Below are 11,833 nucleotides of genomic sequence, written 5' to 3'. Positions count from 1 at the left end.
ATCACCACATTAGCAGGTTTCCCTCTCAGTCTTATATCAGAAACTATTTCTTGTGTGAGCAAAATGTTTTCAAATATACTTCTTCCCTTCACAAATCCAGACTGGCTGGTGGAGATCAATGAAGGCAGTATTTTTTCCAGTTTGTCATGCATGACCCTAGAAATGACCTTGTTGACAAAGTTGCTTAAACTTATAGGTCTTAAATCTGAAAATATTTGGACCTGTGATTTCTTTAGTAGAAGTACCAGGTTATTGTGTGTAATTGATTTTGGTAATGATGCACCTAAGTAAAAATGTTGTATCATGTTGAATATGTCCTCCCCAACAATGTCCCAGTAAGTTTGGTAAAATAATCCAGTAAAACCATCAGGTCCACTGGCACTATCTCTAGATAAAGCAAAAATTGATTCCTTCACCTCTTCAATTGTAGGAAATTTGCACAGCTCCATGTTTTGATCTATGGATAACATGGTGGGTACATTCCTAGGTAAGTCAAAGCTGGTAGGATCCCCAGCCAAAGACTCTACTGCAGCCTCAGACATAAGGTTTTGTGATTCCAGCCAAAGACCATCTCCATTTTAAATCCTTTTGAGTTGCAGCTTCTGTCTCTTGCCATTCACATGGTTGTGAAAAAATCTTGTATTCCTATCACCTTCAGCAAACCAATTCATGCCTGTTTTTTGTTTCCAAAACTGCTTATCAATGCTAAGATACTTCTTCAATTCTTCTTGGGCTTGTTGTAGTACAATTATATTCTCGATTGTTGGTTCTTCTTCAAATAGCATCTCCTTAATCCTGACAATGTCTTCCCTAAAGGCTAGTTGTTTGAAGATGTCACCAAAAGTCAGCTTACTCCAATGGGATAGAGCAGTTTCACTCTCTTCAATTTCTGTTTGAACATTATGAAGGGGTAACCAACAAAATCTGCAACCCAATTCTGTTGTACTGTATCATTGAAGGTGTTGTGAGTAGTCCAGAAATTAAGAAACTTAAAAGGTTTAACAAACTGCGTAGTGTCTTCCCTACAGTTCATTAGCAATGGAGCATGGTCAGATCCAGTTCTTATTAGGTGATCGACCTCAATATTTGGAAATAGAGTCTAGAAAGGTTGATTGACAAAAATCTTATCAAGCCTCTTAAATATGCATTCTGCATTTGATCTTCCATTCCACCATGTGAAAGGACCTCCTTTGTACCCATTGTCAAACAAACCTGAAGATTTAACACAGTATACAAAGTCCTCAATCTCTGTTGGGTGTACATGCAGGCCTCTAATTTTCTCTTCCTCATCAAGAATCATATTGAAATCTCCTCCAACAAATCAAGGTAATTCCATATCATAAGCAAGGTAGTATAGGTTATCCCACAGTTCTAATCTATCCAGTGATGAACATTTAGCATACACAAAGGTCATCGTAATGTGCTTCCCAATATCTTGATGATATATATTGATTGTGAGTTGTTGGTCAGTGTCAATCAGCAGTTCCCACTCTACTACTGCATCAATAAAAAGCCATATCTTCCCATTGATATTAGACAGTGTTGTTTCCAAGCCCAGTCTTCTCCTGTAGTTTTGAAGTAACCTTTGTTTCTGGAAAGGTTCCATGAGTGCTATAATGAAAAAACCATGTTCCTTTTGCATGTTGATAACTCTTTGAAAGGCCTGTTGAGTCTTGACAGACCTTATGTCCCATATTAAGGTTTTAACCATCATCTAGTTGTTGATACTGCCCTCTTGGGCAAGATTCTAGTTGGTGGTAGTGTTTCCTTAGCATGCATTTGCTTCCTTCCTTTCTTTTCATTTCTGGATGAGATCCTAGGTGACAAATCTCCTTCTTTTGCGACAACTTTAAAGTTACCTGCAGTAGTTTCATCATCACCTTCATCGTCCAGTTGTTGTTTGTCAATCAGAGCTGTATGAATTTCAACAAACAGTTCCTTGTGTGTGATGATATCATGGAGAATCTGATTAGGAGAGATCAGTGGCACATTGAGTTGGATCTGGATTAGAGAACTTGTAGAAGAAGCACATACAATGGGAACAGTGGTAATTGTTATTGATTCCCTCTGTACTATTGCAAGCCCCAACTGGTCAAGGCCCTTGTTGGAGTTCTGGTCACAAAGAAGATGTAATTTTGATGGTGAGAGTGTTTCACCATGACCTGGGGCAGCACATGATGATGACATTTGTTTATGCAAAATGTTCAGCAATGGAGAGGTTGGATTTGTGGGATCACTTGTATTATTTAGCAAGTGATATGGAATTACCATGGTTGGTAGGAGGGGATTTCAATGTGTTATTGCATGAAGATGAGAAAATAGGGGGACTTCCAGTACACCCTCCTGAATATGAGGATTTTGCATTTTGTGTAAACTCTTGTGGTTTATTTGAGCAAGGATACAAAGGAAGTCCATTCACATGGTGGAATGGGAGATCCAATGCTGAGTGTATATTCAAGAGATTGGATAGGATTTTTGTGAATCTGCCATTTCAGAACATGTTGGCAACTATTGAAGTTGAGCATCTAATCAGAACTGGATCAGATCATGCACCATTGTTAATGACATGTGGGGTACAGACAACCAAGTTTGTCAAGCCTTTCAGATTCTTGAACTTTTGGACAAAGCATGCTACATTTATGGATGTGATGAGGCAGAATTGGGGAGCTGATTTCATAGGGGATCAGTTTTTGATGTTCAAGCAGAATATCAAGAGGGTGAAGGCAGCACTCTCAAAATGGAATAGGGAAACATTTGGTGATATCTTCAAGCAATTGGCTATCTTGGAGGACATTGTTAGGGTGAAGGAGATGTTGTTTGAAGAAGAGCCAACAACTGAGAATAGGATTGTGCTTCAAAAGGCTCAATCTGAATTGAAGAAATACTTGAATATTGAGGAGCAGTATTGGAAGCAAAAAACTGGGATGAATTGGTTTGCTGAAGGAGATAGGAATACAAGTTTCTTTCACAACCATGTCAATGGCAAAAGAAAGAAATTGCAACTGAAGAGGATCAAAAGTGGCAATGGGGTATGGATTGAAGACCAGGAGCAATTGGTTACAGCTGCAGTGGACTTCTATCAAAAACAGTTCACAAATGAAGGGGATGATTCTGAATTTCCCTTGCTCAATAATGTACCTTCAATGGTCACTATAATGCTGCTCGGTGGGCCGGGCCTGAACCGGACCGGACCGGGCCCGCGGTCCTAACGGGCCTGGTGGGCCTGGTGGGCCGGTCCTGGGTGGGCCGGTCTTGGTGGGCCTCTGAGCCCGTCACGGGCTGGTCTCCATGGTTGAGCCCACGAGCCCGGGACCGTTTGGCCCGGGACCGGCAGGCGGGCCTGGGCCGGTCCTGGCGGGCCTGGCGGGCCCAACGGCTATTTTAAAAAAAAAAAAAAAAAAAAAAAAACCAACGGCCATATTTAAAATCTAGCCGTTTGGGCTGAAAATATGACCGTTTTTAAGTTAAAAAAATGGCCATTTGGCCCCCAAACTTTATTTTAACCCCAAACTTTATATAATTACACTTTTCCCCATTTCTCAACTATAAATACCCCCTCATTCTTTCATTTTTATTCACCAATTCATCAATATCTCTCAATATCTCTCAATCTCTCTCAATCTCTCTACTACAATTACTTAATTTATTGTTGAAATTTCGTGAAAAATTGTGAAGTTGTTGAATTGAAGTTTTCAAGTGTTCAACGATTTTCAATTTTCAAGAAGTTGTTCGGCAATCCGGTAAACTCGTTTCAACTCTTACGTTTTTATAATATATTTTTGTGTGGTTTAGTTTGCATAATTATAATTAATATGGCATTTACTTTGAAAAAAATGTTTGGTAAAGGAAAAGATAAAACCGGTGAAAGTAGTGGCCAACCAACTACCCTTCCCCCGGCTCCCCGACCTAGAAAAGATAAGCAAGTTGAAAGTAGTCGCCAACCTAGACGTCCTCCTCCTTCCGTAATTCTTGATAGTGATCACCCTTGTTTTCAATTTACCGATAGTGAATTTTATCATAATGTTGCACCAGGTGATAGATTAGATGATGAAATTATGAATGCTCTTTATCCTAATGAAACCATCTTAGAAAATAATGAGGAAAATGAGGATGATGATGAAACTCAAGCACCGGATTTAGATGATACACCTACTAGTCCTCTTAATAACCCAAGTGATGCACCGGTCGACCCACCTGTAGAAACTCCTACTTTTAATAGAGAACCTGCTAAACGCTTAGAAACATCATTAGTTTGGAATTCAATTGGGTTCATTATATTAGAAGAGTGTTTAATCCTACTTATAAAGGTTGGCCTCGCGCAACAGTTAAGAGTGATATTTATAAATTCAAACATGAATATGAACAATATTTGCGTTATTTATTTACTCATATACCTAATCGGATTTCTATTACTACTGATATTGGTAGAAGTGGTAATGATTGTGATTACCTAACTGTTACAAGTCATTGGATAGATGAAGAATGGATAATGCAAAAACGCATAATTGCATATAGAATAATTAATTCGCGTCACACAGGTAAATTTATAGCTAACACTGTTGCAGATATTTGTAGATATTTTTGCTTTAGCGATAAAATAATGGCAATTTCAATGGATAATGCTTCTAGTAACACCAGTGCTATAGGCATGCTTACAACAACACTAAATCCTGCATTTACTAATATTTTCCATGTTAGATGTATTTGTCATATTTATCATTTAATTGTCGGTGATGGTATGCGAATATTAAACATAGAAATTGAAAAGGTTAGAATGGCTCTTAATTGGCTTTTTTATTCAAACCGTAGAAGTAGACTTAGAGAGTATTTTAAAAAATGTGATGAATATGGCCTTAGAGAAAGAAAGGTTCCTAAACCTTGCCCGACTAGATGGAATTGTATGTACGAAAGTTTAGTAGTAGCATATGAATATAGAAACCCAATTAATGCAACGTTTAATTCTCGGGTAGGTGGTGAAGATGATGATGAAATGCTTACCACTCAAGATTGGACTAATGTTAAAATTCTTTTAGATTTTTTAGAACATTTTCAAATTGCAACAAATGCATTTTCTGGGCAATATTTTCTTGGCAATATTATCCTACTATTTCAAACTGTTTAGTTTATATTGCAGCACTATCTGATTTGTTTGTTGAATTTAGTGAGGGTGGGGATATTTATGAACTTGCTATAAATGAAATGAAACAAAAGTTTAAAAAATATTTTTTTCCTATCCCTCCTATTTATGGTCTTGCTGCAATGCTAAATCCTACAATGAAATTGGGAGGTCCTCATTTTTGGTATTCAAATATTTATAAGGCTTTAGATCTTTCAAATGAGGAAATTGCGACACTTGCAGATGCAAAAGCTTCAATTAAGATTAACGCTCAAACAGTTTATAATGCTTATCAACTTGCCTTAGAGCATGCTAAGCCAACTATTCCAACCCCTACTTCGTCTAGCTCACAATCCTCTAAAAGAGTTGCGGGCTTAAAAGCTCTTAAATCTTGGACGGAGTTCAGGGGTCTCAAGGTGAAAATTATGATGAAACTTCACATCTAAATGAGCTTCAAGTTTATTTGTCTCAGGGACTTGAAAAGGAGAATCCAGACGGCTCTTTTGATCTTTTGGAATGGTGGAAGGCAAGGGAAAAACATTTTCCTGTTCTTGCAAGGATGGCTCGGGATATTTTATCAATTCAAGCTTCAACTGTTGCATCAGAGAGCGCTTTCAGTCAAGCAAGACTGCAAATAGGTGATCATAGAGCGTCTATGAGGGATAGCTTGGAAAAATCAGTATTGTTTAGAGATTGGATCCGCTCGGAAAGAAGAAACTTTGGAATTGCAGAAGCACAACCGGCGATAGATGAAGCTTATGAAGAAATGATAGCGGAACTTACGGAGGATTCGGCTTCGCCCGGAAGTGGTGATGAACAAGCTTCTTTTCCACCACCACCAACGCAACCTCCTCCGAACCTTGAAGGATTTATGAGATTTGTTAGAGATAATACATAGAATAATATGTAACTTGTATTTTGGCACATCTTCCTTAGTTTTTTTCCTTCTAATGGTGGTATTAGTACCTTGTTGTGCTCATTCCATTGGGGGAAGGATGACTAAGAAAGATATGTCATTTTTTGGTAATAAAATTTATTGCTTCTACCCATGAGCTTCTTTTCGCAATATTTCTTTGTCTATACTTAGAATTATTTATATGCTACAATATATACATAATATACAATATATATACTACAAGAAAATATATTTATAAGATACAATATATACATAAGATACAATATATATACTACAAGAAAATATATAAGAGAATATATATACATAAGATACAATATAATATACTACAAGAAAATATATTATGCTACAATATATACATAATATACAATATATATACTACAAGAAAATATATAAGAGAATATATATACATAAGATACAATATAATATACTACAAGAAAATATATTATGCTACAATATATACATAATATACAATATATATACTACAAGAAAATATATTTATAAGCTACAATATATACATAAGATACAATATATATACTACAAGAAAATATATAAGAGAATATATATACATAAGATACAATATAATATACTACAAGCAAATATATAAGAGAATATATATACATAAGATACAATATAATATACTACAAGCAAATATATTATGCTACAATATATACATAATATACAATATATATACTACAAGAAAATATATTTATAAGCTACAATATATACATAATATACAATATATATACTACAAGAAAATATATAAGAGAATATATATACATAAGATACAATATATATACTACAAGAAAATATATTATGCTACAATATATACATAATATACAATATATATACTACAAGAAAATATATAAGAGAATATATATACATAAGATACAATATAATATACTACAAGAAAATATATTATGCTACAATATATACATAATATACAATATATATACTACAAGAAAATATATTTATAAGCTACAATATATACATAAGATACAATATATATACTAAAAGAAAATATATAAGAGAATATATATACATAAGATACAATATAATATCAAGAAGTGATATTTATGCATGACAATTTAGTGTTTTACTATTGTTTTGTTATTTTCTTTTTCGTCAAGCACTTTAATAATTAGATATACATATATACTACATATTAATATAGCCATGATACTACAAGAAATTGTCTTTAAAAAAAAAAAAAAAAAAACCCGCTAGGCCCGCGAAGCCCACGAGCCCGGCCCGTTAAGCACAGGACCATGTGGGCTTAGGCCCGTCACGGGCCGGTTCCACCCATTAGGCCCACGAAGACCGGGACCGCCAGGCCCGGGACCGCCAGAGCCCGGGACCACGAAGCCCGGGACCGCGAGGCCCGGCCCGTTAGGCCCACTAAGGCCCGGGCCCGGGACAAAATACAGCCCTAATTGGTCACTATGGATCAAAATTTGGAACTTAGCAGATTGCCAACAATTGAAGAAGTAAGGGCAGCAGTTTTTGAGCTTAGTGGGGAGAGTGCTAGTGGCCCTGATGGATTCACTGGCTTGTTTTATCAAACATGCTGGGATGTTATTGGTGCTGATATACACAACATGGTGCTACACTTCTATGGAGGAGCTGCATTGCCTAAATCCATCACTCACACCAATCTAGTGTTGCTGCCCAAGAAACCTAGAGTCGAGACCTTCTCTGACTTAAGACCTATTAGTCTGAGCAACTTCATTAACAAGGTTTTGTCTAGGGTGTTACATGACAGATTGGAGATTTTTTTGCCATCTCTAATAGCTCCTAATCAATCCGGATTTGTAAAGGGTAGGAGTATATTTGAGAATATTTTATTGACTCAAGAAATTGTCACTGACATAAGGTTAAGAGGAAAGCCAGCTAATGTGGTGATCAAGCTTGATATGGCTAAGGCCTATGATAGGGTCTCATGGAAGTACTTATTGCATGTGCTAAGGAAGATGGGATTTTCTGAACACTTCATCAACATGGTGTGGAACTTGATGTCAAATAACTGGTATTCAGTATTGGTGAATGGGCAGTCCTCAGGGTTCTTTAAGTCAACAAGGGGTGTGAAACAAGGGGATCCCCTATCTCCAGCATTGTTCATTCTGTCAGCTGAGGTACTTTCCAGGTCTTTGAATAAGCTTTTTGAAGACAAATCATTTGTGGGATTTGGAATGCCTAAGTGGTCTGATTCTTTAAACCACTTGGCGTATGCTGATGATACGATAATCTTTGCATCTGCTCATCTTTCCTCTTTGAACACGATTATGGCAGTTTGGGGAACTATGAGAAGATATCAGGTCAGATGATCAACAAAGATAAGAGTTCATACTACATGTATTCAAAGGTTGCTAATGGATTGTTTCAGGCACTTGGAGCTACTACAGGATTTGCAAGAGGTAAATTCCCCTTCACATATCTAGGGTGTCCTATTTTTTACACTAGAAGGAGGAAGGACTATTATGAGGAGCTTATCAAGAAGGTGAAGGCTAAATTGCATTCATGGAAAGGAAAACTGTTGTCATTTGGAGGAAAGGCAACCCTCATCTCTAGTGTATTGCAAAGTATGCCAGTTCACATGTTATCAGTCCTTGATCCACCAAACAACATCCTGGGGCATCTACATAAGACTTTTGCTAGGTTCTTTTGGAGCACAAAGGAAGAAGGGAGAAGCAGATACTGGGCTTCATGGAAAAATCTTTGCCTTCCTAAAGAGGAAGGGGGAATAGGTTTTAGGTCCTTAAATGATGTCTCAAGGGCACTGTTTGCTAAACTATGGTGGAGGTTTAGGACCACAAAATCTTTGTGGTCTAATTTCATATGGAATAAGTATTCCAAGAAGGAGCCACCAACTGTGGTGCGTTTTAGGAGAGGGTCTCATGTTTGGAGACAAATGTTGAATGCTAGGGAAGAAGTAGAACATGAGATCGTATGGGAATTGAAGAGTGGAACAACTAATATTTGGCATGAAAATTGGACTGGATTGGGTGCACTTTATCATGTATTGCCTGAAGACTTTCCAATCAATGAAGGTCTTCAGGAGGTGGCAGAACTGCGGCAAGGGGAAACATGGGATGATCAGCTGCTAGATCAAACTTTCAATGAGGAAATTGCAGAACATATAAGGCTAAATGTGCACTATGAAGGCAGTGAAGGATATTGGGATAAGCCATACTGGATGCCAACTCCTTCAGGCAAGTTCAGTGTTAGCAGTGCTTGGCAAATATTAAGGCATAGGGCAGATCCTAATCAGGAATTCAAGTTAATGTGGATTAAAGGTTTGCCATTCAAGATATCCTTCTTCTTGTGGAGATTGTGGAGGCAGAAAATAGCCATCGATGACATATGGAGGAGGCAAGGGCAAATAGTGATGTCTAGGTATTGGTGTTGTCAGCAGCCCCAAGAAGAATCCATTGAGCATATATTTGTCACAAGTCCTACTGCCTCTAAGGTATGGAACTTGTTCATGGGGGCTGCTGGAATTTCTGTGCAATTGATTCAATTGAAGCAGATTATAAGGCATTGGTGGTATGCTCAGTGTTGCCCGAAATTAAAGCCATTATTTCAAGCAGTACCAGTTATCATCACTTGGGAGCTGTGGAAGAGAAGAAATGCAGGTAAACATGGTGGTTCAACGTCCACAAATAGGGTGATTCATGAGATAAATAGGACATTGCATCAACTGGGAAGGGTGAGGTATGCTTGGATCAATAATATTCCATTGATATGGCCAGACATGATTCAATACTTTGAAGGATATAAACCTATATTGATCACTACAAGAGTAACATGGCAACTTCCTTGTCATGGTTGGTACAAATGTAATACTGATGGAGCTTCAAAGGGCAATTCGGGACCTAGCTCCCTAGGCTTTTATGTGAGGGATGATGAAGGTGATGTGGTTTATGCTAGGGCAGTAGACCTGGGAGTTACAACTAATATGGTGGCTGAAGCTAAGGCTATTCTTCAAGGGTTGGAATATTGTGTGGAGCATGATTTTCATCCTCTCATACTGGAGACTGATTCATTGGTGATGAAGAAGGCGGTAGAAGGGGAATGGGATCCTCCTTGGGTAATTGCACAGGATGTGAAGAAAATTATAGAGATGAAGGACAACTTCAATGTGATCTTTCAGTATGTGTTCAGAGAAGGCAACTCAGTGGCAGATTTTATAGCTAACATTGTGTTCTCTTTTGCAGGTACATCTGAGTTTCATTCATTCTCTGAACTGCCTAGTGCATGGAGGAGGTTGATAAATCTAGACAAATATCAATCACCTAACCTTAGGATTAGGATAGCAAAGAGAAGAACCCCATCATATGGTATTTTTGGAGATTGTTGAATCATTTTTCAATGGTATTAGCATACTTTCATTTTTCATTTTTCTGAGGATGGTTTAGCAATGTTTTGAATGATGTCTACATTAAAGGTTCTAGTAGGGAAGGATCTGAGCTTACAAGATCACAAAAAGGAACAGGCTGGCCTTTGCCTTGCAAAGTCTTCTTAAAGCCAGATCATTCCTGGCTTTTGCCTTGTAAAGCCAGCCTAAAGCCAGCTCATACCTGGCTTTTGCCTTGTAAAGCCTGGCTAAAGCCAGCTCATGCCTGGCTTTTGCCTTGTAAAGCCGGCCTAAAGCCAGCTCAAGCCTAGCTTTTGCCTTGCAAAGCCTGCCTAAACCAGGCTCCTCTTCTACACATTAATCTTGATGAGTGAGCACATGATTAATACTTGAGCAAAATCAGTCCACTGCATATGGAGATCATATAGTAGCGACACTTGGAGAATGATGCGGACTTCAACTCTGTGGTGGAGATGTTTGGAATTCATTTTAGCCTATAGACAATATACCCTGGCGCCTGGTGAGAGCTTGATAGATGCTGCTTGGTATTTGCCAATGCCAATTGGATTCACATACACTAATAGGAGAAGGAAGCATTCAACTTATCATGTTGTAATAGTTAGTTCATTAGATTTTAGCTTTTCTATCTTTTTTAATAGCTAGTAGCTTCATGCAACTTCTACTTTGGTTTGGACATCTTGTAAGCATTGGACCCAATTTTGGGATTTTATTTATATATTAGCCATTATTTAAAAAACAAAAAGTATGAATCGGCGCGTTCGAAGTAAGATGGAAGAATTTGAAGTTCATAAGTAGATCCTATTTGTTTTGGGTTGCGCTTCTTAGCTTTAGTGTTGTTCTCCATGTTCTGACGGTGCGAGCGAGTCCGTTTTATATTTACAAACTTGATTTGCCTTTGGGTTGATCTCAGCTTGTTGTACTTCATCATTGCAGAGTTGTGTAGCACTTCCTGTGGATTTAAGTAATTCCCCAATATTCTGTGAAGGCACTTCCTGGCCAGAGTGATTTAGGGTAACATTTAAGTCTCGCTTTTGTGTTCCAAAGCTCCTTTGAACCCAGGTTGTTATGGTTTCCTTTGGGGATGTCCCTTTGAACCCAGGCTACTGTAAATTCTGCCTTGTTTCATTGTTGTTTACTTCAGCTGTGGCTTGTATTTTGTTGGCAGGCTCTATTATTATGTTGGAACTTGTATCTTCAAGGGGAGTAGCTCCAGAATCAATAACCTTTTTTTGGACTGTTTGTTTTTGTTTTGCAATTCTTGCTGAAGTTGGGGCTGATCTTGACCTTTGCTCATTTCTCTTACTTGTGAACTACTAAGTGCAGGAGATTGAATTTCAGCAACAAGAACAGTGGAATGAAATTATTTTATGGTATTATCTTCAGAGTTATCAATCTCAGTAGGAGAAGGATCCACCTCCTTCGGAATAAC

At 37.7% G+C, this 11,833-nt stretch overlaps 1 protein-coding gene across 1 annotated transcript; it reads left to right on the top strand.

The window, feature by feature from the left end:
* Window positions 1–2,210: 2,210 nt before the first annotated feature.
* Window positions 2,211–11,409, top strand: LOC142168286 (uncharacterized). The gene is made up of 6 exons (XM_075228948.1): window positions 2,211–3,165; window positions 7,515–8,344; window positions 8,413–10,027; window positions 10,244–10,366; window positions 10,474–10,578; window positions 11,315–11,409. Exons 1-6 carry the CDS (start codon window positions 2,211–2,213, stop codon window positions 11,407–11,409), a joined length of 3,723 nt encoding a protein of 1,240 aa, XP_075085049.1.
* Window positions 11,410–11,833: the final 424 nt, after the last annotated feature.

The sequence above is a fragment of the Nicotiana tabacum genome, chromosome 13 (assembly GCF_000715075.1).
Source record: "Nicotiana tabacum cultivar K326 chromosome 13, ASM71507v2, whole genome shotgun sequence".
Classification (NCBI taxonomy): domain Eukaryota; kingdom Viridiplantae; phylum Streptophyta; class Magnoliopsida; order Solanales; family Solanaceae; genus Nicotiana; species Nicotiana tabacum.
This window is presented reverse-complemented; position numbering and strand designations above follow the sequence as displayed.

Excerpts from the sequence above, each read along its gene's own strand:
- LOC142168286 (XM_075228948.1), top strand. The coding sequence starts at position 2,211 with ATGGAGAGGTTGGATTTGTGGGATCACTTGTATTATTTAGCAAGTGAT. Across the intron at positions 8,345-8,412 it reads GAACTATGAGAAGATATCAG|GCACTTGGAGCTACTACAGG; the intron begins GTCAGATGATCA and ends GGATTGTTTCAG. Across the intron at positions 10,028-10,243 it reads TCTTCAAGGGTTGGAATATT|GTACATCTGAGTTTCATTCA; the intron begins GTGTGGAGCATG and ends TCTCTTTTGCAG.